Source organism: Bison bison, unplaced genomic scaffold, assembly GCF_000754665.1.
Source record: "Bison bison bison isolate TAMUID 2011002044 unplaced genomic scaffold, Bison_UMD1.0 scf7180017864465, whole genome shotgun sequence".
Lineage (NCBI taxonomy): Eukaryota > Metazoa > Chordata > Mammalia > Artiodactyla > Bovidae > Bison > Bison bison.
The window spans coordinates 4,239,191-4,262,625 of NW_011495026.1; the positions used below are offsets into that span (position 1 = coordinate 4,239,191).

General features: G+C 37.6%; 2 protein-coding genes across 2 annotated transcripts in view; both read right to left on the minus strand.

Annotated features, from left to right (window-relative positions):
* HSPA4L (heat shock 70kDa protein 4-like) overlaps window positions 1-14,201 on the minus strand; it is a 61,961-nt gene extending 47,760 nt beyond the window's left edge. The window contains exons 1-2 of the mRNA XM_010860257.1: window positions 14,081-14,201; window positions 1,751-1,808 (exon numbers count right to left, since the gene is read on the minus strand). Coding sequence (XP_010858559.1) covers window positions 1,751-1,808; window positions 14,081-14,187 — 165 coding nt within the window. The 5' untranslated portion in view covers window positions 14,188-14,201. The remainder of the gene's footprint in view (window positions 1-1,750; window positions 1,809-14,080) is intronic.
* Window positions 14,202-20,026: 5,825 nt separating this feature from the next.
* Window positions 20,027-23,435, minus strand: part of SLC25A31 (solute carrier family 25 (mitochondrial carrier; adenine nucleotide translocator), member 31) — a 35,969-nt gene continuing 32,560 nt past the window's right edge. Inside the window, exon 6 of the mRNA XM_010860258.1 lies at window positions 20,027-20,940. Within this exon, the coding sequence (XP_010858560.1) occupies window positions 20,740-20,940 (201 nt within the window). The 3' untranslated portion in view covers window positions 20,027-20,739. The remainder of the gene's footprint in view (window positions 20,941-23,435) is intronic.

The following is a 23,435-nucleotide window of genomic DNA, read 5'->3' on the forward strand; positions in this document are numbered from 1 at the left end:
GGATGGTATGGGGAGGGAGGAGGGAGGAGGGAGGAGGGTTCAGGATGGGGAACACATGTATGCCTGTGGCGGATTCATTTTGATATATGGCAGAACCAATATTGTAAAGTTTAAAAATAAAATAAAATTTAAAAATAAATAAATAAATAAAAAGAAAAAAGAAAGAAAAAAAAGAACAAAACTTCTCAAATACAATGAAAATCTATCTACAACTCATTTATTTGGCTTTCTTCAAGACTTTCAGGCTAATGAATTAGTATCTTTGATTCTTTCCACTTTCATCTGTGTTTTTATTAATATTTACACTATGTCTTTTATCACCCTGTTTTTCTTTTACACTAAATATCTTCTGTGAACTTTATCACGTATTACTACATTGCTTTCACTGCTAAAAACTTCTCCTAGGCTAGTAAATTAAAAATCCTTCCATATAGCATGGTGCTAAGTTAATGTGTCTTCATTTGTAAATAGCTTGTATTTTGGCAAAGTAGTTTTTTCTTTAATTAGAACATGTAGTTCAAACTACAGAATATCACTGAGATCCAGTTGCTGTCCTCTTAGTGACCTTCAATTATAAGATGAAAACTACAGGGATGCTGAATTACTATATTGATCTCTTTAGCTTTTTAGGAAAAATAACTTATAGTTTGCTTCCTTCAGAGACTCTAAGCCCTACGATACCTTAAATCAGCCAGAAGACGAGAAGTAACTTTTAGTGAAGGGGTCATTTGGGCACAAACATTTGGTTATGTGCAGTATGAAAATGGAGGAAAAAACCATATTCACACTCAGGCCGACTGTAAGACAATTTGATTAAAAAAATCTTAACAACAATTCCTGGATAAATGAGTCAATTATGTCTACAAAGTCATGAAAAAAAAAATAGCTCCATTAAACAGTTATTTTGTAATAAAGAAAAGACCCAGGTATATATTAAAAGGTAAAAACTAACTGTTAAGGGCATTTGGTTCATGGCAATAAACAAAGTCTAAGAAAAATAAACCTGTAGCATGGAATGTTAAAGTGAATATTTTATGCAAAAGGATTTCAGAAGCCTAGAAATACGAATAGTTAAACAGATTCCATGTAAAGTGGCAGCCACAGAGAATTAACTCTGGAAACCAGTTTCTCCAATTTTTTCCACCTTCTTTAACAAAGATATCATTCACTTGTTGTAGAAGTATGTATTCTAGATAGCATGCTGCTGCTGCTACGTCACTTCAGTCGTGTCCGACTCTGTGCGACCCCATAGACGGCAGCCCACCAGGCTCCCCCGTCCCTGGGATTCTCTAGGCAAGAACACTGGAGTGGGTTGCCATTTCCTTCTCCAATGTATGAAAGTGAAGAGTGAAAGTGAAGTCACTCAGTCATGTCCGACTCTTAGTGACCCCATGGACTGCAGCCTACCAGGCTCCTCCGTCCATGGGATTTTCCAGGCAAGAGTACTGGAGTGGGGTGCCGCTGCCTTCTCCTCTAAATAGCATATCCCTCATTAAAAGTGACCATACCAGGAAAACCTGACGCCATTTGACAGCATAACCTAACCTCACAACTAAGAATTTAAAAAAAATAAAATTCAAGAAATACTTTACAATCCAAAGCAAAATATATTTAGTAAGATACAAAAATATTAGGATCTGTCAATTTCTTTATTCTCTTTTTTAACTTTTAACTATATAAACTGGGAGCTTAGCTGCCATTATGAAGTTAATTCTTCTTATAAGTCAAAACATCTACATTAACAACTCACCTGGCTCTTAGCTGCATTTCCAATGGCTCGTGTTCTTGATCCCAAAGATATACACGCTCTGAACAGGGAAAAAAAAAAAAGTGTTCCCAAGGTATTTTTACATTAATGTACTACTACTGTGCTTCTCTTTATACAAAAATGAATTTAACGATGAATATAATCATGTAGTATTCAAAAAATAGGTTATTGAAATCAGAATTTTACATATTTTTAAACTTTCCTAAGTAATAGCATAGTTGTCAGAATGTTAGAATTTACAAAAGTGTGCTAACAGTTGGCAACACTATATTGGTCCTCAAATTATTTTACTGGTCCTCAAATTATTTTACTGGTCCCTAAATTATTTTTCAAAATTTTCAGTAAGTCTATGACTTGGATCTAAATCCTGGCTCTGCCACTTAACAGCTGAGTAACCTTGTAGGAATTACCTAACCATTATTTGCCTCAGCTTCCCATCAGGAAGACAGTGTTGATAATAATACCTACTCAGAGAGGTGTGTGAGGATTTAGTGACTGACTATAGGTAAATGATCTCTGGAACCAGAGATCAAATTGCCAACATCTGTTGATCATCGAAAAAGCAAGAGAGTTCCAGAAAAACATCTACTTCTGCTTTATTGACTATGCAAAGCCTTTGACTGTGTGGAAAATTCTTAAAGAGATGGGAATACCAGATTGCCTGACCTGCCTCTTGAGAAACCTGTATGCAAGTCAGGAAGCAACAGTCAGAACTGGACATGGAACAACAGACTGGTTCCAAATAGGAAAAGGAGTTCGTCAAGGCTGTATATTGTCACCCTGCTTATTTAACTTATATGCAGAGTACATCATAAGAAACCCTGGGCTGGAAGCAGCACAAGCTGGAATCAAGACTGCTGGGAGAAATATCAATAACCTCAGATACGCAGATGACACCACCCTTATGGCAGAAAGTGAAGAGGAACTAAAAAACCTCTTGATGAAAGTGAAAGAGGAGAGTGAAAAAGTTGGCTTAAAGCTCAACATTCAGAAAACTAAGATCATGGCATCCAGTCCCATCACTTCGTGGCAAATAGGTGGAGAAACAGTGAGACACTTTATTTTCTTGGGCTCCAAAATCACTGCAGATGGTGATTGCAGCCATGAAATTAAAAGACACTTGCTCCTTGGAAGAAAAGTTATGCCCAACACAGACAGCATATTAAAAAGCAGAGACATTGTGCTGCCAACAAAGGTCCATCTAGTCAAAGCTATGGTTTTTCCAGTGGTCACGTATGGATGTGAGAGTTAGACTACAAAGAAAACTGAGCGCCGAAGAATTGATGCTTTTGAACTGTGATGTTGGAGAAGACTCTTGAGAGTCCCTTGGACTGCAAAGAGATCCAATCAGTCCATCCTAAAGGGAATCAGTTCTGAATATTCATTGCAAGGACTGATGCTGAAGCTGAAACTCCAATATTTTAGCCACCTGATGTGAAAAACTGACTCATTTGAAGAGACCCTGATTCTGGGAAAGACTGAAGGCAGGAGAAGGAGATGACAGAGGATGAGATGGTTGGGTGGCATCACTGACTCAACAGACATGAGTTTGAGTAAACTCCAGGAGTTGGTGATGGACAGGGAGGCCTGGAGTATTGCAGTCCATGGGGTCGCAAAGAGTTGGACATGACTGAGCAACTGAACTGAACTGATAGGTAAATATGTTGTTTTCATTCCTGCATTTAAATGTATTAATAATTCTGCTTATAAAAGTGTAGAGTACCATTTTTATCAAAAAACCATTTCATGCTGTGATTCAAGAAAATGTTTCCATGGTTTCAATATTAATTACAGATTGTAATTCAGGTGTAATTCATTCAATCAACAAATATTTACAGGCATTGTGTTTATACTAGCTACAATCCAATGTGCTTGGAGAATTTAGTCTATCAAGAAAATTAACATATAAAATTATGAATGATACTAGCAAAAAAAGAGAATAATCACTTGCAGATAATATGGCTTAGGAAAAGCAAGTAGAAGATGTGATTTCTTAATTAAGACTTGAAAGAAAAGAAAGCATTTTAATATGTATCTGGTTTTATGGAAAAGGACATTACCAGTATATAGGTATACCACCTATTCTCAATATAACAGCCTGAGTGATCTTTTAAAGACAAAGTCCTCTGCTAAAAACCCTGCAATGGTGTCCTATTTCCCCAACAGCCAATAAACAGCCATGGTTTGCTTTGTAGCTGCTCTACCCTGTAACTTCAATCTAGGCACAGAAGTCTCCTTGCTATTTCTACAGTAGGGCAAGTACATTTCTGCCTCAGGGCCTTTGTACATGCTATTCTCTCTGGAACACAGGCTTTGAGCTCTCATTTCATGTCTCTGGCTCAAGTATCAGCTTAATAGAAATACCTTTTCTCTCTTACATAAACAACATTCTCGCTCCTCCCCAACACACACATCTTCTGTTTCCTCATTTTTCATAAATCTATCACCATTTGATACAATTTTTTTTTTTTTTACTGACTATATATCCACATTGGGGTGTAAACTCTGTGTGGGTAGATAATATATGTCTCATTGCCTTGATCTGCAGTATCCAGTATGGTAGCCACTAGCTAGTAAAATTTAAACTGACTAAAATTAAAAATCAGTCACATTTCAAGGGCTCAATTTTCGAGTGTTTCAAAGCTACATGTGGCTATTGGATATGCAAAAAACAGAAAGCACATAGAACATATACTGTAGAATAGGAAGTTCTACTGGATAGCACTGCTATCTGTACAGTGTCTGGTACATAACCAAGGTACTTACTGAATGAATGGAAAAATGGCTCCGAAGGGTAATGCTCATTTGGAGACTAGGAAGAATGCAACTTTACTAGTTTCATAGCACATTTTGGTAGATCTATCGGGGCCAGATTATATAGTGTCTTAAATGATATATTATAAATGTGAAATATAATTAGGTTTTAAGAGATCATTAAAAGCTTTTGAATAGCAGAAAGAACACGCCATGCTTTAAAATATATGTGTGTGTATGTATATACATATGTGTATATGTATTATATAAACTGAAAAGGAAAGATCCCAGAACAGTGCTTTTCAAGGGCTGAACAAGATACTATTACATTGCAGACACTGGATTCTCAGTAAAGGCAAGCAGTTAAGTTTGTCAATTTAACAGATGAATGCTGAGTAACTACTACATGCCTGGCACTCTGTTGGGTAAGTAGATCTATAATAATGAGGGGCAAAAAGTCAGACATCATAATGGCTCCCCTGGCACTTACATTGCTGTAGACTCACTCCAATGTACAAAGTAAACTAGGCGGTACCCAAATGAGCACACATGGCAATGAAGAGTCGACAATAACAGGAATTGACCTAAAAGAGGAGGATCAGGGATGGCCTACCTGAGAAAATGATGAGATTTGAAAGAAAAGTAAACAATGACAGATTCAACTAGGGGAGTGTTTGGCAGAGGTCATTTACACTATAGGAATGGGAGTAGCACTAGAAGTCATCAATAATCTCTTATCAGGACAGTGGCAGTTGAGATAAAAGGAAAAGAAGTAAGAGATTTTAGGAGCTAAAACTCAAAGGACTTGGTGATGAACTAGATCTTCAGAGTCCAACAGGCAGCCACCAGAAACACACGGCTATTACGCACATGAAATGCAGCTAGTCTGTATAAGTAATGTGCGCTAACTGACTATACCACTGGGGCCCCAGTGCAGCTAGTCTGAATCGAGATGTACTTAAAGTATGAAACAATATCTTATTAACTTAAAAACACTGATTACATGCTGAAATAAGATTTTGAATATACTGAGTTAAATCAAGTATATTAAAATTAATTTTGTCTGTATTTTTATTGAAACTATTAGAATATTTTAAATTATGTATGTGGCTCACATATATTTATTTTTACTGAATAGTGCTGGAATAGGTAATAGGGAGAGGTAAGTAACAGGAATAACATACAGGTTTCCAGTCTGCATTGGAGGGTAGATAGTTGTGCCATGCAATAAGACAGAAAATGCTGTAAGAGGGACTGTTTGGGGATGGACCATCACAAGTTCTATTTTGGCTATGTTGAGGTTGAAGTGCCTTTGATACATCCAAGGAGGTATTTATTTAGAACTAAATGTTAAATGTGATGAACTGATATACGATGGAATCGAAGTTACTTTTAATTGTGATCTGGTAAAAATAGGTAAACAGGATATATTAAGAATCAGTGGTTCAGGTGACACCTTCATTTTTCTTACAAATAATTTCTTGATTCAACATAGTCTCTGCCAGAGTAGACTTTGCATGCCTGATACAGAAATCCATGTAGAAGGTTGGCATTCCATTCTAAACTCATCAGAGAAAATACAGACTTGCCATCTCTTGGCCAGCTTTATTTTGGGAGTTGAGACCCATTTTGCTGTCAACTCCATTATCTGGATACACTTTGAAAAACTTAATTTTTCAGCACAAGGATATCATTACTTTAATGCACAGAAAATCTTAGGTTGATTCCAAGAGTTAAACTTCTGTTAAAACTCTTAGATTCAAGTAAGATTGATTCAACTATCATTTATTGCTGTATTCACTGTATTTGCTGTATTCAGTGCTGTATTCACTGAAATATGTTTTATGCCTATATCTTCTCATGAAGAAAGCTACAGTTATCATTATCAGACATTCTCTTCAGGTTAAAAGCAGACAACTTGTAAAGTTCAAAAATTTAATGTTATAACTTGGAAATACCCAGTTTCAATACAAAGAAAACTCTCCTCACATACTGCATGCGTGCCAAGTTGCTTCAGTCATATCTGACTCCCTGCAACCCCACGAACTGTAGCTCACAAGACTCCTCTGTCCATGGCGTTCTCTAAGCAAGAATAATAAAGTGGGTTGCCATTTCCTTCTCTAGCTAAAGGTCCTTCTCACATACTAAAGGTCTTAAAATTCCCTCAAATTTTTTTTCCCCAAAAGATTCTATAGCACAGCCATTATATAAGTATCTGTCAAGGATTTTCAGAAAAATCAAAGTATAATTTAAATACCTATTCTCTTTCAAAACTTTTACCTAATTTTCAGTAATACCAAGGCAAACAGACATATTATACTATATATTAGGTTGACACAAAAGTTTTTCTAGAAAAGGATATTCAACAGTTTATCCAACTATATATCACAAAATCCAATTACACTTTTTATAGATTATTTCAACTACTATTTAGAAAATCCATTTTATACCTAAAAGGAAAAAAAAAAGTTTACAATGCAGCTTAAATCCATTATATTTAGGCTGATGTTGCCATTGTAACAGTAGTCCTAGACTCTCAAAGAATGCCACAAAATTAAACAAATAAGCAGAACTTCTAAATGTTCTGTATAACTTTTAGTAGACGAGGGGCATAAAAATCAAAAGACAGGATGTTACTTAAGAAAGCTATATTTGTATTTTCCCCTAAAATCTAAAATTAACTGTCTTTCTTATAAAGCCAAGCATGGTTAGGTTGGAGAAAACACACACTGCCAACAGACCATCAAACTTCTCACCTAAGAGGTCAACACTCTAGATTTGTTTGCTTCTTTGTAAATCTCCACTAAGGAATCAAAACCTCTTGATCTTATCACTGACACTTTTAAAATAGCCCTATTTTTAGAAATTTCCACTTTCCCTTGTCAGTTCCATAAGATCACAATTACTATTTATAGTCTCTGCTATCACTGAGTAGATGCAAAGAAATACAATAGCTGAATTAATAATATAAGAGGACAATCAATTGGTTTAAATAAGGGGTTTGTTCCTTACACAGCCAATTTGGCTCTGAATCAGACTGTCAACTGCTGAGGAACTCCTTTCAACTATTGCTGCCAAGATGTCTATAGAGCAGGGTTTCTCAATCTTGGTACTACTGACATTTGGGGCTGATTTTTTGTTGAGGGACCAGGGCAATTTTGTGCACTGTAGGATTTTAGAAGCATATCTGGCCTCTACCTGCTAGATATTAGCTCTCTTCCGTTCCCTCTCCCAGTGTGACAACTGCAAGTATCTTCAGACATTGTCAGATGCACCCTACGGTACAAAATCTCCTCCAGCTGAAAACCACTGCATCATTTCCCAAATAGTGTTCTGTACAAAGTAATCCTTTAGTGGTTCAAATAAGCTGAGGAAAACATTCTTTTCTATTTCAATGCCTCTAAACAAATTAAGGATTTGAGACTGTGACAGTAAAGAAAACATGTGATTATTATTTCTCAAACTTAACTATCTGGAAAAAAAAGTAAAGGAATGATTGTTACCATTTCTTTTTTAGTTTGCTACTTAGAAATATTAGACTAGGAAACAGGAACCCACTCCAATATTCTTGCCTGCAGAATCCCATGGACAGAGGAGCTTGGTGGTCTACAGTCCCTGGGGTCTCAAAGAGTCCAACACGACTGAGCAAACTAATGCTTAGAAATATACAATTTTTAGACACCTATGATTTAGTAATAATATAAACTTTTCAATCTTTCAATATGGACAATGAATAAAATATTTTAACATGTAAAAACAAAAATTCCTTTAGTAGTCTCCAAATGCTTCTAATAAGCATAACTCCCAAATTAAATTTGTTCTTAACTTAAAACCATTAACAGAAATCTGCTGCATGTGTGTGTGTGCTCACGTTATGTCCGACTGTGACCCCACTGATTGTAGCCTTCTGGACATCTCTGTCCATGGGGTTTCCCAGGCAAGAATACTAGAATGGGTTGCCATTTCATACTCTAGGGGATGTTCCCAACCCAGGGATTGAACCCTCGTTTCCTGCATTGGCAGGCAGATTCTATACCACTGTCCCACTTGGAAAACCCCTACAGAAATCACACACACATTTACATAGCTGATTTAATTTTTATTTAAAAAGCTGATTAGGTACTTTAAATTAGACACACTGTTTAATTATTACAGTATTTTGAAAACTGATTATCTTACTCAAAATTCATCAGTTCAAAGACAAATAACAATGCATAATAATTTTGTCATTTTTATTATGACTGCCTAGAACAAAGATTTGCAAATTACCACTTACCACAAATTTTGTAAATAAAATTTAATTAGAATATAGCTATGCTCATTAATTTGTATTATAATGACCACACACTAAGTGAAGTGAAAGTCGCTCAGTTGTGTCTGACTCTTTGTGATCTCATGGACTAGAGTCCATGGAATTCTCCAGGCCAGAATACTGGTGTGGATATCCTTTCCCTTCTCCAGGGGATCCTCCCAATCCAGGGATTGAACCTAGGTCTCCCACATTGCAAACAGATTCTTTACCAGCTGAGCCACAAGGGAAGCCCAAGAATACTGGAGTGGGTACGGGTAGCCTATCCCTTTCTCCAGCAGACCTTCCCGGCCCAGGAATTGAATTGGGGTCTTCTGCACTGCAGGCAGATTCTTTACCAATTGAGCTATCAGGGAAACCTAACCTCATACTAATCACATACTAAAAGGCACGTTAAACATCTTAAACTCAATGTATATTATGTAATTTGTACCTATCGTTCCTGCCTTCTAGAATTTTTTCAGAATTTTTCAGCTACAAATTCAAGGCAATGACTAGAGATTCATTTTGTTTTGTGGATAATATTCATACTAAAAGATTTCATAGTACTAGCTTTGGCCATGTTAAAGTGTGGGACGTCTGCCCATCCACTCATTTAGGCACAATTTCATTTAAAAAAAATTTCATTGAATTTTTGTTTGTCAACAGCAAAATACTTTGTAACACACACTAATAGACATGTACAGATAAATGGAATACTGTACATACATTAAGAAGAATGAGGTAGAGTCATATGAGCTAATTTGAGATGTTCACATTATATTTTGAAAAAGCCAACTGCAGAATGTATAAATGTAATTCTACTTTTGCTAAAAAAAAATCCCAGTTTAATACATATACTCACTATGTATAGAAACACACATATTAAAGTTTAGGAGGTAGCTAGGAAGAGACAGAGGAGATATACTTTATGTAATTCTTCAGTATTTAAAATACTTTAATGTAATCTCACAGAACATACAAACAAAACCATTTCATATGATACAAAGAATAAATAATTTTAAAAATGTAAAAATTTTCTCCTAACCTGAACTGCTATTACTATTAAAAAGTCCTCCTACCCAGCAAGTCACTGTTAATGTCTGGAGTTTCCCGTTTTCCATGTAGAAAAATTTTTTATTTTCAGTATCTCAAGGTAAGTGATTTCTACTTTTGTGCATTGAACAGGACATCTCACATATCTGAGATGTGGTGTATAAATAATATTTTCCCATATTTTCAGATTATACGTATGTTGATAAGGACAGAAAACCAGAGAACTGTTTAGTCTGCTAAGTTGGATCCTGCAGAATTTTAATAGTAAAACGAATATATACATCTAACAAAAATGTTTTGAAATAAGTTTGATTAAAAGATCCATTTTCTTTATTGTAAATTAAGTTCATAAAAATTCAAAACATTACAGACTATGTATTAAGAGCACACTTCCATAATCTACTTCCAAGAAATACCCACTATTAATAGTTAATAGTCTTTCCACACCGCTTTCCTCCATAGTTTTGCACTAACATTTTGTGTACCTACTTTTATATCAATTTCTAAATTGAAACAAGATTTTTACATGTTCTTAAAATAACTTAAAAGCATACTAAAATAACATTTTAAAACAAGATAATATTTCTTAGAAACTAGACAGTAACAGATGACTTTACTGATGCTTCTCTATACAGTAAATGCCCAGACAGATAATTTGTTCCAATACAGCCCATTGCCCAATATATAGATACCATCTGTATGCCAACAGATAATGTAAGGGCACTGGGTTTCTGGGGTCAAAGAAGCCTGAAACTAAATCCATTTCACTGCTATTTCTTGGCCAAGATATTTAATTTTGCTTAAGGCTTCTTAGGAAAAAAGATAGCTAGTATTATCAAACTCATAGAATTGATGTGATACATATGCCAGTGCAAACAACGCTAAGCCCATAGAAATCATCACTAAATATCAATTTAAAATGCAGGGAGCATGTTTTAGCTGTGAGAGTTGGACCATAAAGAAAGCTGAGCACCGAAAATTGATGCTTTTAAACTGTGGTGTTGGAGAAGACTGCTGAGAGTCCTTTGGACAGCAAGGAGATACAACCAGTCCATCCTAAAGGAGATCAGTCCTGAATATTCATTGGAAGGACTGATGCTGAAGTTCTCTGGCCACCTGATGCTGGGAAAGATTGAAGGCAGGAGGAGAAGGGGCAGACAGAGGATGAGATGGTTGGATGTCATCACCGACTCACTGGACATGAGTTTGAGGCAAGCTCCAGGAGTTGGTGATGGACAGAGAAGCCTGGTGTGCTGCAGTCCATGGTGTCGCAAAGAGTCAAGACACAACTGCGTGACTGAACTGATGTTTTATCTGACCACATGCTTTAATCTGATATTGAATGAGGATTTCTGGCTCGTTTTCTTTTCCCATGTGTGAAACTAACCACTTTGATATAACTGAGTCTGAGATGGAAATTCCAATCCCTACATCTATACTTAATTGAAGAATATAAACATATTCAAGGCCTGAAAAATGTGCACACTCAGTAATTCTAATTCTAGAAGCTTACTTGAAGGAATTAAGGGTCAAAAATTTAGTTACAAAGATAGTTATTGCAGCACTGCTTATAAAAAGAAAATATAAACAACCTGAATACCAATAAGGGATAATAAGGAAATTCAGTGTTTAATTATACAAACACTGAAATTGAGTGCTATGTGCTAAGCCACTTCAGCTGTGTCTGACTCTTTGCAATCCCATGGACTGTAGCCCACTATAGGCCAAAACTTAATTATCTTTTTCATTAAATTGTCCTTGGTTTATACATAGGATTCTCCCATGCATACATAATTATGTATATTAAAGAATGAAATGTGAAAAAGTGTGGATGCTGAAACCAACTAAATCAAACATTTTCTACTTTTTTTCCCACACGATCTTTTAAAAATGTATTTGCATCTTAGCAATGCCTTTGGCATATTACATTGATGTTAGCAAAAGGACATACAAAGAATTTTTTTTTTTTTTTGCAAAGCTAGTTTATATGTATTATTAAATACTGTGGTGTATCAGAAAAGTTTCAGGTCCTCCAGTAGTTACGCTTTTTGCAAGATAGGCATTAATGAATAAACATTTAGGAATGAGGAAGGGCTATGTTTTCGCTCAATAACGTAAGCCCCACAAAGTAAACACACACTGTAAGAGCACCAGACTACAATGAAGTACTAGTTCAACAACAAGAAAAGGTATACTCCTGAAACACACGACAGTATACAACTCCAGAAAGAAGGGCAGAGTTGCTGATACAAGCGAGGGATACAATCCTTCCACTTTTAGAACGTTCTACTTTGGTTTAGCCTCATTAAATCTAGATATTAGAAGTGATTCTCTTACATACAAATCAGAAAGATAACCTCAGCCACACAGAATTTGCCAATGTGCTTAAGAAGATTAACAGAGACTTTAGAAGACTTAAATGAGCAAGCCTAATTTCTAAAGAACTCTCTTTGAAAGTGTGGCCAGGCTCTTTAAATTTAAAGAGTCATGGAACCACTAATAAGATTTTTGAGCCTAGAAATGCAGTATCTGTTTTATAATTCTGGTTTCTGATCTTTTAGGATAAGGCTTTAAAAAGGTAAGGGGAACATCCATCCGACCTCTCATTTTTTCTCTATAGGCTAAGTTCCTGAAGCCAAAAACTGCCCGCATTACCTTTACTCTGATGAAAGAGGAGAGTGGAATTTCCTAGTCCTTTTCTGGCAGAAGCCCATATCTGCTGTGACTTAAAACGCTGTAGAGATGAAGTCATCAGTAGTTCACAATTTACGCTTCACTGTCTCATTGTGCATAAAGCCAGAGAAAGATGTAAAAAGAAGCAAGAGTTCTAACAGTACTTATGAATATTAACTGACCTATGCTCACGTTTGAGACTGTAAGTATACAGCAATTTCAGCAAAAGAAATATAATGCATATATCTAGAAAAAGGTGGTATAAATCTTCTAGAATATTCTTTAAAAGAAACTAAAGCACAAACTGCTCCAAGTAAACTATCGTCAAAACCTCCTTGACGTAATTTATTCATAAAAGATTAGCAATATAATTATTTAAAGGCTTAGCTTAACACTGATCTTGGACAAGATTAATCTTATGTTTAAAGTAGTATATTTTGGACCATTCAGAAAGGTCAAATCAACATGTTTGGTTGCTTAACCATAGAAAATAAGACACTGGCAGTTAGTTACCTCATAAAATTACCAGTAGGAATCTACAATAAGAAGCTAGTTTTTCATATCCCTGTCTTACTTAATTATATTATTTGCTAACTTCCCAGGCCACAGAAACAATGAAACATGTGGATACATGTTTCCATGACATAATGCCACTCCTTCTATTCTTTCATCAAGTGTTCATAATAGAATCACTTCACAATCATGTTTATACAGGACAGATGCCTCTGACTCTCCAACAATTCATTCTGTAGAAATACCCTTTCGATAGGTTCTAACTCCACTACTTTCCTTTAATGGATGAACATTACCGACACGTGGGCAATGACTCCCATCCCTGATTCTCTCCCTATTAATGCACCACTAACCTACGCCCCTGGAAACCCGTCCGATTACCCCCAATTCTCAAGGACACTGAGGTAAAATCCCTTCTTTTAAAAAACAAACAAAAGAAGCCCTTCTGGGCCAGATGAACCTGCAACTCATATTCTGACATTTGCATTCTAAGCTTTCATTTCTTACTTTTCTGAGAGAAAGCTGTGGCGTTGACAGATGGGCAAAGGAGGAAGGGGAGAAACAATAAAGAATTTTTTTACTGAGCGAGCGCGGATGCCTGCCCTCGGCCAATAATCCCAAACAAGCCAGGCGAGGGGGGAACTAAAGATCTTTCTCTAATGTTCAGAACGTCGTGGTGGTCCCGCACCAATCCTTTTCCTGAAAACTAAAGCAGGGCCGCCGGGGGACCGAGGCGTGGTGGTGGGCGCGCGCGGGGGCTGAGGGGTGGGGAGGCGGTGAGGGGCGGGGGTGCGTGGGTACACAGATGCGCCAACTATCCGAGTTAAGTCCCTTGTCCTTGAAGGAAAAGAAGCTTTGCGGAGCGAGGTAGTCCGACTCCCACCTGGGCCCGCCACCCCGCGGACTGCAATTGACGGGCTGCACCTGTCATCTCAGAGTTCGGCGCATCAGAAGAAACCAGCAGGCGGGACAAATGCGAGGGTCGGGAGGAAACGTTTCCCAGGATTACCACCAGACCGGGCACTTACGGCGTACACCTGTCGCTGTACTCATTGGCGATGGTTTCGATGCCGCCACTCCTCGCTACTGCAATGTAGCAGTTGAGAAAGCCGAGGTCAATGCCGACCACAGACATCCCGCCGCCTAAAGGTAGGGGTGATGGTGCAGAAGCCCTCGGTGCGGGGACCGCGTCCTTTTCTGGGCTGTTGCTCCTGGAACTACGACTCCTACGAGAAGCAAAGGAGAGATGACCCCAAGTCGCTGCGCATTAAATCTAGGGCAGCGCGTCGGGGAACCTTGGAGGAAGGGAAAGCTGCCCGCGCCGCAGCCTTCGCCGCCCAGGTCTCTCTCCACTGCGGTTCGGCAGCCTCCAACCGGCAGTTACTGGGGTCTGCGCCTGCGCTCTCAGCTGCCGGGGCGGCGCGCGAGCTGCCCCTTCGTGCCCGAGGCTGCTCCTGGCCCTGACTTCGGCCTCTTCCGTCAGCGCTCGGGCAACGGCTGCCCGAGGAGCTGCGGGTTCGAGAAAGATCTGGAAAATGGAGGCGGCTAAGCCAGCAGGAGTGGGAGGGAGGAGAAGGGGGAGCGGGGAGGATCAGGCAGGAGAGGAGGAGGGGAAGCGGAGCCGGTTGGCTCGCCACTGCGCGGCTTCAGGGCGCACTGCGGCTGGACGAGGTGCGAGCCCCGGCCCGGCCAGAGGTTTGCCCACGTGTTTGGAAGAACCCCTTTGGGTTGTTTTGGCAACTGGGCATCGGCGTGCTGCAGCCGCAGGGCACTGCCCGGGCCTGCCCGGCGTCGGGCGCGCAGCCTGGCTGTTCCTGGCTCGGCGCCGCCGCCTCGGTCTTTTCCTCCGAGGGGCCCGCCCGCAACACCAGCACCCACCCGACGGCCTCGCCGCCCCGAGGGGCCCATGTGCTGCCAGCCAGCGCGCTTGCAGTCCCGCCGCGCGGCCCCACCGCCCGCCCGCCGCGCCCAGCTCTGTGAGGTGGCGCCCATTGTGCGGCCGCCGGTGGCCTGGCCTCGCCTCTTCCCCAGGGGCGCGCGGATCCCGAGGGAAAGGGGTCCTATGTTGTGTGAAAGCCGACTGAACAGTTTACCCCAGCCTAACAAGGGCTTGAAACACAAAAAAAAAAAACATGTCAAGAAACAACACGCATGCAACTCTCCCTTGGTATAACTTCCCTCACTTTATCCTAAAAGGAGCAGCCTCCTCCACTAACCCTTACTCACCTCTGAAAACCAGTTTTACAGGACAGTAATATTAAGTGTGTGTGTCCTGTGACACCAGGCAAGCCTGTGCATAGCCGCCACCCTGTGGTCCCCAGAGAAGAAGCCTCCAGTAGTTCAAGTGGCTTCTTTTGATCAGGATAAGTAGTGGTGTCTGAAATTTAACCAAGTTATAGTTAACACTTACAAAGTTTGGCTGCCCTGTTCCTTTTCATTCAATTCTTCCTGAGTTTTTTCTTCCTTCTTGTTCAGTTCTTTGTGGGTTTCCTGTTCCTTGTCATTTGGTTCTTTGTGGTCCTGTTGGTCGTCGTTCAGTTCTTCGTCGGTTTCCCATTCCTCGTCATTCGGTTCTTCATAGTTCTGTTCCCTGTCATTCAATTCTTCCGGGATTTCCTTTTCTTTCTTGCCCAATTCCTTGTGTGATTCCTGTTGCTTCTTGCTTGATTCTTCATGTGTTTCCTGTTTCCCGTTTGTTGGTGTCATGAGAAAGACTTTTTTACGAGGTTTTTTCATAGGCTCATTGTCCTTATTTGTCCACTTCTTAAAAGAACTGAGACTTTTTACCACAATCAGTGCTGCAATAGCAGCAGCGGCAAGGGTGGCTATAGCTCCTGCTGCTGTTGCTATGAGGAACATGAAATCCATTTTCAAGGGCGGTACTGAGGAAACTGTGATGTACTATAATGTTCAGCAATGTTTTGGCTCCGATCTGTCTTCATTAAAGAATTACATCTCTCTTCCATCTCACAAGCACACAGGAAACATGGTAACTCCCGACGACGACGCCATCCTCTGTCCTCTCTGCGGCAGGTGTCACGGCCGCGTCTCCCAGCAGGCAGTGCGTGAGCAGGGCAGGGATTGGGTGCTGCTGCTCGCAATAGAACCCGAGCCCCAGTGCTGCTGGGCGGCCCCTGGCGTGTACCCACTCTCAGTTCCCCTTGTAGCCCCCGTCCTGTTAGGCCTGCCACCATCTATTTATTCTAGAATATCCTGAAATTCTCCTAGGACCATTTTGTTCTCCATTGCTCTCTGTACAACTTGAGTGTGTGAGAATAATTTTCCTATTAAAAAACACTTAAAAGAGCAAAAAAGAAACAACTGGGATCAGGAGCAAGAGATTACTATTATTCTTCTTTATCATTTCTGGGAGGAAATGAGACCACCTCCTGTCTGAAAGCATGACAGGTTTGGTGGGTCACAAGAATTGGGTTGTGGTCCCAGCGTGGTCTAACTTAACTAGTGGTAGGACCTCTGGCAAGTTACTTAACTACCAAGCCCTAGGTTTAAAACTTGTTAAAATGAAGAAGATACATGTAACTATAAGACTGTTGTTATTATTGTATAATGTGAACATAGTCACAGTGCCTGGCACCAAAAAGGCCAATACATGGTAGATATGCCCAGCTGCTGTTGCTGCAATGTAGGGATTTTGTGGAGTTACATATATTCATCAGTAAGTGTATCCAGCAATCCTTCTGTATTCTTATAACTTCTAGTATTCCTAGAGATTCCTGGATTTTCTGTATATAGAACCATATGGGCTGGGAAATAACTAATACTTTTTCATTTTTAATCTTGTTTTCTCTTATGTTGCCTATCAGTAGTACAATGAAGAATACAAGCTGTAATGGCAAGCATTCTTGTTTTGTACTTAACATTAAATACATCCGTGTTGACATTACAGAACCTGAATTTATCCTCTTTTCCTTGCTAAGCGGTTTCTCCTAAGTGGATACTAAAATTTAACAAATGCCATGCATCATCTATATTTTGAAATGATCTTTTTTTTTCTCATCAGTTAATGTGGCGAATAATATGAACAGATTTTCTAATTCATATTTCCGAATAGATTTCTAATTGCTGCACTCCTAGGATAAACCTGTTAGGCCATCCATGATGGTTCTGTTTTAGATACATTTGATTTAGCTTGTGATTATTTTATTTAGAATGCTTATATCTGTAAGGTTTAATTTCCCTTTATTCTTCTTGCTAATATCAAGATTATACTGGCTTAATTAAAGAAGTTGAGAATGTTTCCTCTTTTTCTTTTCTCTGGTCAAGTTTTGCAAAGACAAGCCTGAAAACCATTTTGACCTGGAGTTTACAAGCAGATTTATGACCATGGGTTTAAGTTTCTTTAGGGGATATAGTCTATGTTTTCTATTTCTTGTATCAATATTTATATTTTTACTGAAAAGTGACCATTTCATCTAGGTTTTCATGTTTGTTGGCATAAATTTGATTATTCATTAAAAAGTATCCCTTCTACAGCTATATGTCCAACTTTCTCAATATTATTTGAATCCCTTTTCTTGGTTCCTTATCAGCTTTACTGATAATACTGATACTAGAGAAATGTGTCTGTGGACTTGCAATTACTGCACTCCAGAATTAAGCAGACGTACCTACCTAGTTTGGAGAAGGAAATGGCAACCCACTCCAGTACTCTTGCCTAGAAAATTCCATGGATGCAGGAGCCTGGTGGGCTACAGTCCATGGGGTCACCAAGAGTCGGACACGACTGAGCGACTTCACTCACTTACTCACCTACCTAGTTATAGTAATACACATAGTTTTGTATACATTGGGATCTGCCCCTAAAACATTTTAAGGAGGAAGAAACCAAAATGTGTGTAGGCTCCCAAGAACACTGATTATCCCCCAATTTACCAAGTTATGTTACCTCTCCCACCCAAAAGTCTTTTACAGCCCGAGTTTGTCTAAGTTTACCAATATGTTTACTTCACTGCTTTTGCATCCCTCTTTCCATCTGGGTTCAGTTTTCTTTCAGTAATTGTTTTAGTAAAGGTCTCTGAATGGTGAACATTTTTGTCTAAAAATGTTTTAACTTAAAAAATTTTCTTGTATTGGAGGATAATTGCTTTACAATGTTGTGGTATCTCTGATTTACCTTTTGAATAATAACTTGGTTGCCAATAGAATTTTTGATTGACAGTAACTGTCCCTTATCTTTTAGCATCCATTATTATTGATGAGTCTAAATATTGTTCCTTTCCAAGTTACGAGTTTTATCTCATTATTTCATTTTATTTTGTAGTTTCATTAGGATGCATCTAATATGGATTTTATTAGACAAAATCTACTCAGAATTTTTTTTATTAACCTGAGGATGGATGAACTTTTTAGGTTCTGGAGAAGTCTCAGTCATTGTCCTTTGATTACTGCCTCTCACCCCTTTTCACTGTCTTCTGGATCTATTAGAATGTGTAGGGACTCTTTAACTTCTATGACTCTTAGGTCTTTTCATCATGTTTTTAATTTCAAACACTCTACCATTTCTAGATGTTCTTTCAAACATGACTCTTAGCTTTTTGTCATGTTTTTCATTTCATTCATTTCTAGATGTTCTTTCAGACTTGCCTATTCTTCTTTTAACTACACTATTTGTATTATTTTGCTTCCTTTAAAACTTTATTCATCATTTTAAACATTCTGAGTCTAGAGCCTTTTAGAGTATTTTATCACATTTTTAGTTCTAGGGGTGCTAATTCTGATTGTATAATACCTACCAACTCTTCCACAGAGTGCTTGTTTCCTCGTATGATTTGTTTTCACTATAAATTCACCTGCAATAAGGTTGTTTTTTCTGTGGGATATTTTGTGTGCCCTGGGTCACAGAAGTGTCCCAGAGAGGTTTTGTTATTTGTTTCTGTCAGAGCCCTGAGGAAGTCTCACTGGTCCTAGAACAGTTTTAATTATTCAGGTTGGAGTTCCTGTATCACAGATAGTGTTTACATATATATTCTGAACTTTTTGTTGTGACTCAAGCCTGGGGGTTTTGATTTCTCACAGATGACTTTCCTTTTTCCTACTCATTGCTTTGAGGTAGTTAGCAATCCTCCCTATGTATTATGGTCTGGTGCCTATCTTAGTTTCTCCTTTTAAATAAAACGCCTTCCAACCTTTCAGCTTTATTGTAGAGTCATGTGGTTGGTAGGCACAGCATGTTGTTTCAGTCCCCTAGGTAACATTTCACTTTCTTTTGTCCTAACTATATACATGTTCCAGCCTTCAAAGAATACACTTTTGGTCTGGTGATTTAGTAATTAAATTCCTGTTTGCTCTCTATGGATGCCATTCAGGATTTTAAAGACTTTTTGCTTCTAAGCATGTCCCTGAACAAGCTGAAAACTTTTATCTTTTCTTAGTTTATGTTTGTATGGGACACTGTTACTGTTTTATAATTTTAAATGCTTTGGTCCATCTTAAATCTTCCTTTTTTGTAGTAAACAGAATTACTGATAATATAGAAGGAAACAAAAACATGTATCTTGTTATTTAACTTTTTGTGTTACGTTTTGTATTAAGTTGACCTCTGCAAGAAATCATGTTAAGCGTTTTCAAAAGAGTTAACTTTTTTCCTCAAGTGATAGCACCCAATAGACTACAAAGTATACTTTGGATTATTTTCCTTGAAATATACTTTGCCCTGTGCACCAGGACATTCACTCACTCTGTTTTGGTTTTACCCACTCATTGCCTCATAAAATCTTTCTACAGTTTATGCCCACTAGCTTAATATTCCTTTACCCACTAAAACTTGTAAAATCTTGGGGATTTCAAATGTACTATCTTCCATAACATTTCTGAAAAACCAAACAGACTCCTGTACAAAACCCTGAAAACTCTGCTTTCTGTCTTTAAGCCAGTTCCCAATTCTGATAAAAATTTGGTTACTCTCTGCTTATTAATAATGTTAGCATCAAGGAAAATAAGGCTCAGGCATAGCCAGTTTTAAACTTTTTTATTTTCAGCAATACAAAGTATACAAACTAGTTTTCAAGGGTATAATTTTTGTTCTAAGATACATCCACATTTAACAAGATTTTATTTATCTTAAAGATAAAAGCTAGCATATATGCCATCTTTATATCTTTCACTTTCCAACTACAGGTTTACAGTGTCATTAAAGTCATTATCATTTTTTTATAATCAGATATAGAATCTGCGCTTATTAAAAACTATATGATACCATAAACACTATACATAGTAATAACCTGAGCTGCTTTAGTAGAGATACTGTAGAAGAAAGCTTACTTATGCCCACAGATATCATGATGACATCTCCTGATAAGCTTTTAAGAAATATTTGTCATATCATATGATTTCAAAAGATAGGGAGACAGTTAAAATAATATAATTTTAAAAGAAGATACTTTCATTTCTTAGATTTTAGCATTGTACATTTTACCTTATCACAAAAGTAAGAAAAAGATTTTAAACTAATAAAAATAACACGTACCACTTAAGTAAAATGTCTCATTAAAGTGAGTTTGAATCTAAATAGGAAAGAAACTGCATTTATCTGCTTTTTTAGTATTTAAATTCTTGAAAAAAGCCTTTGCTTTATTGCAGAATTAGCACTTTAAGAAATTACTGACAGTAGTAACACTATCAAAACGTACACAAATGGCTAAGAAGTTAACCATATCCATTTCTCAATTTAATCGCCTGATGAACTACCTCCAATATCAATATTAAGGAGGTCTTTAATTTTATCATACAATACCAAGACCAAAGCACCCCCTGTACCACGAAGGATGTTGGAGAAGGCACCACGAAAAAATGCACCAATTCCTTCCTGTTGGTATATCTTCATAAAGCAGTCTAAAGTTCCTTTATATTGCCGTTCAGCCTCACCACTCTATATAAAGACAAACAGTTTGCCATTATCTTAGTATCTTTTATCATAAGACAGATTTTATGTAGCACCAAGGATACATTTAAATTAATACTGTGTTGAATAAGTATGTTGAGTTAACAGTCATATATTGAATACTGTCTCCACTGACTGGAGAATACTCATACTTTTTTAGGAATACTTGAAAAATGGCCAAATATTAGGCTTAACAAATTTTAAAAGATGGCATCACATAACATGATTTTATCATTTCACCACACTATAATTAAGTGAGAAATCAACAGCAACAAAAACAAAAACAAAACTAGAAATATATTGCATTTGGGTGTTAAGAAAAACATATCTTAGAAAATTTTTAAAACTTACTTATAACCCTAAAATGCCTCAAATAAATTTGTAAGATGTAGCCTGAGTGGTAACTTGAACCACCAGAAAAAAAGGAAATAATGCAACAGAAAGAATAAAAAATAAAAACTTATTTGATATACTTTGACCAATGTGTAGAAACACTATTTCAGGAAAAACAAGAAAAGGCTCTTAAATTATTAGAAGTGGCAAAGGTAACATCACTGCAGATGACCCAGAGATTAAGTGAGAGCAACATGATACTATGAACAACTTTTATGACAATTATTTTGAAAACTCAGAATAAATAATTTCCTTAAAGGTATAATTTACCAACAGAATAGGAAAAAACACTGGAATAATACTAAATTTGTTACATAAATTCAATCAGTTGTTGAAAATCTCATAAAATTAGAAAACCACATATCCAGATGGCTTTATATGTGAGTTCTACTAGTCAATGAACATTTAGTTCCAATCTCACAGAAACTATTCCAAAGAAGAGAAAAAGTGGGGAGACTCCCCAACATATTTTATAACGATTGCATAGGCCTGATACCAAAGTTAGACTAGGATAATACAAGAAGGAAAAATATATCAAGCTTATGTCAGAGAAACAATGGATACAAAAATCCTGAACAAATCCCAGCAAATCAAACCTAGCAAAGGGTACAAAATATAATACACCATAACCAAGCTGGATTGATCCCAGGCATAAAAAGTTGGTTTAGCTGTGGAAAATAGATTAATGTAATACATATATTAATACATGAAAAGAGAAAATAATATGACCATCTCAATATAGAAAAAAAAATGACCACCATTCATGATTAAAAATTACTGTGATCCAAAACAGAAAGGACCAATCGTAACATAATAAAGGATAACTGAAAAATTCACAGCTAATTATTAAACTTTGTAACACTGAAGGCACTTCCTGTAAGACAAGGAACAAAACAAGGTTGCCAGTTATTACTTCTTTAATATAACACTGAATCAGAGGTCTCAACCAGTACAGAAAGGCAAGAAAAGGAATAAAAGGCATAAGAATTGATAAGAAAGGGGGAAAAAATGTGGTATATTTGCAGATTATATCACTGTGTAAAAAAAAATAACTTCAAAAGGTATACATACTGATAAGTATTTGTAATAAGGCTTAACAAAGTTGTGGGCTATAAAATCAAAATGCAAAATTTAAAGACGACTGTCACGAATTGTGTCCTCACAAAATTCATATATTAAAGACCTAACCCCAGAACCTCAGACTGTGACTATATTTGGACAGAGTTTTTATAAAGATAATTAAAGTTAAATGAACTCATTAGAGTGGGCCCTTACCCAAAATGATCATAAGAAGAGGAACAAAAAGGACCATGAGAAGACAGGGAGAAGGCCATCTACAAGCCAAGAAGAGAGGCCTTCAGAAGACACCAACCCTGCTAGACTGTTAGAAAATAAATCTCTGTTGTTTAAGCCACCCAGTTTTTGGTACTTTGTTATGGCAGTGGTACTATGTTTTATGTATATAACAATGTACACATAAAAATCCACACCCACAATTTTTTTATGAATTATTTTGACAGTAAGTTGCAGCTACAGTTGCCCCTTAAACATTTCAATGTGAATTTTCTAAGAATAAGTATATTGCCCTACATGCCCAAAGTAGTTATCAAAATCAGACAATTTAACATTAATACCAAAACATCTACCTGACTCAATTTACAAATTAATTTTCTATTTTCAAAAGTTTTTCAATTAAACCAGAGCTAGACATAGATAACGGAGAAGGCAATGGCACCCCACTCCAGTACTCTTGCCTGGAAAACCCCATGGATGGAGGAGCCTGGTAGGCTGCAGTCCATGGGGTCGTGAAGGGTCGGACACGACTGAGCAACTTCACTTTCACTTTTCACTTTCATGCATTGGAGAAAGAAATGGCAACCCACTCCAGTGTTCTTGCCTGGAGAATCCCAGGGACGGGGGAGCCTAGTGGGCTGCCGTCTATGGGGTCACACAGAGTCAGACACGACTGAAGTGACTTAGCAGTAGCAGACATAGATCAAGAGGAAAACAGATATAAAATAAACAACTTTAAGGATAGTCCATATGAAGCAACAGGTTAAATAGGTTAGATATGCTTTACCCTTTCAAGG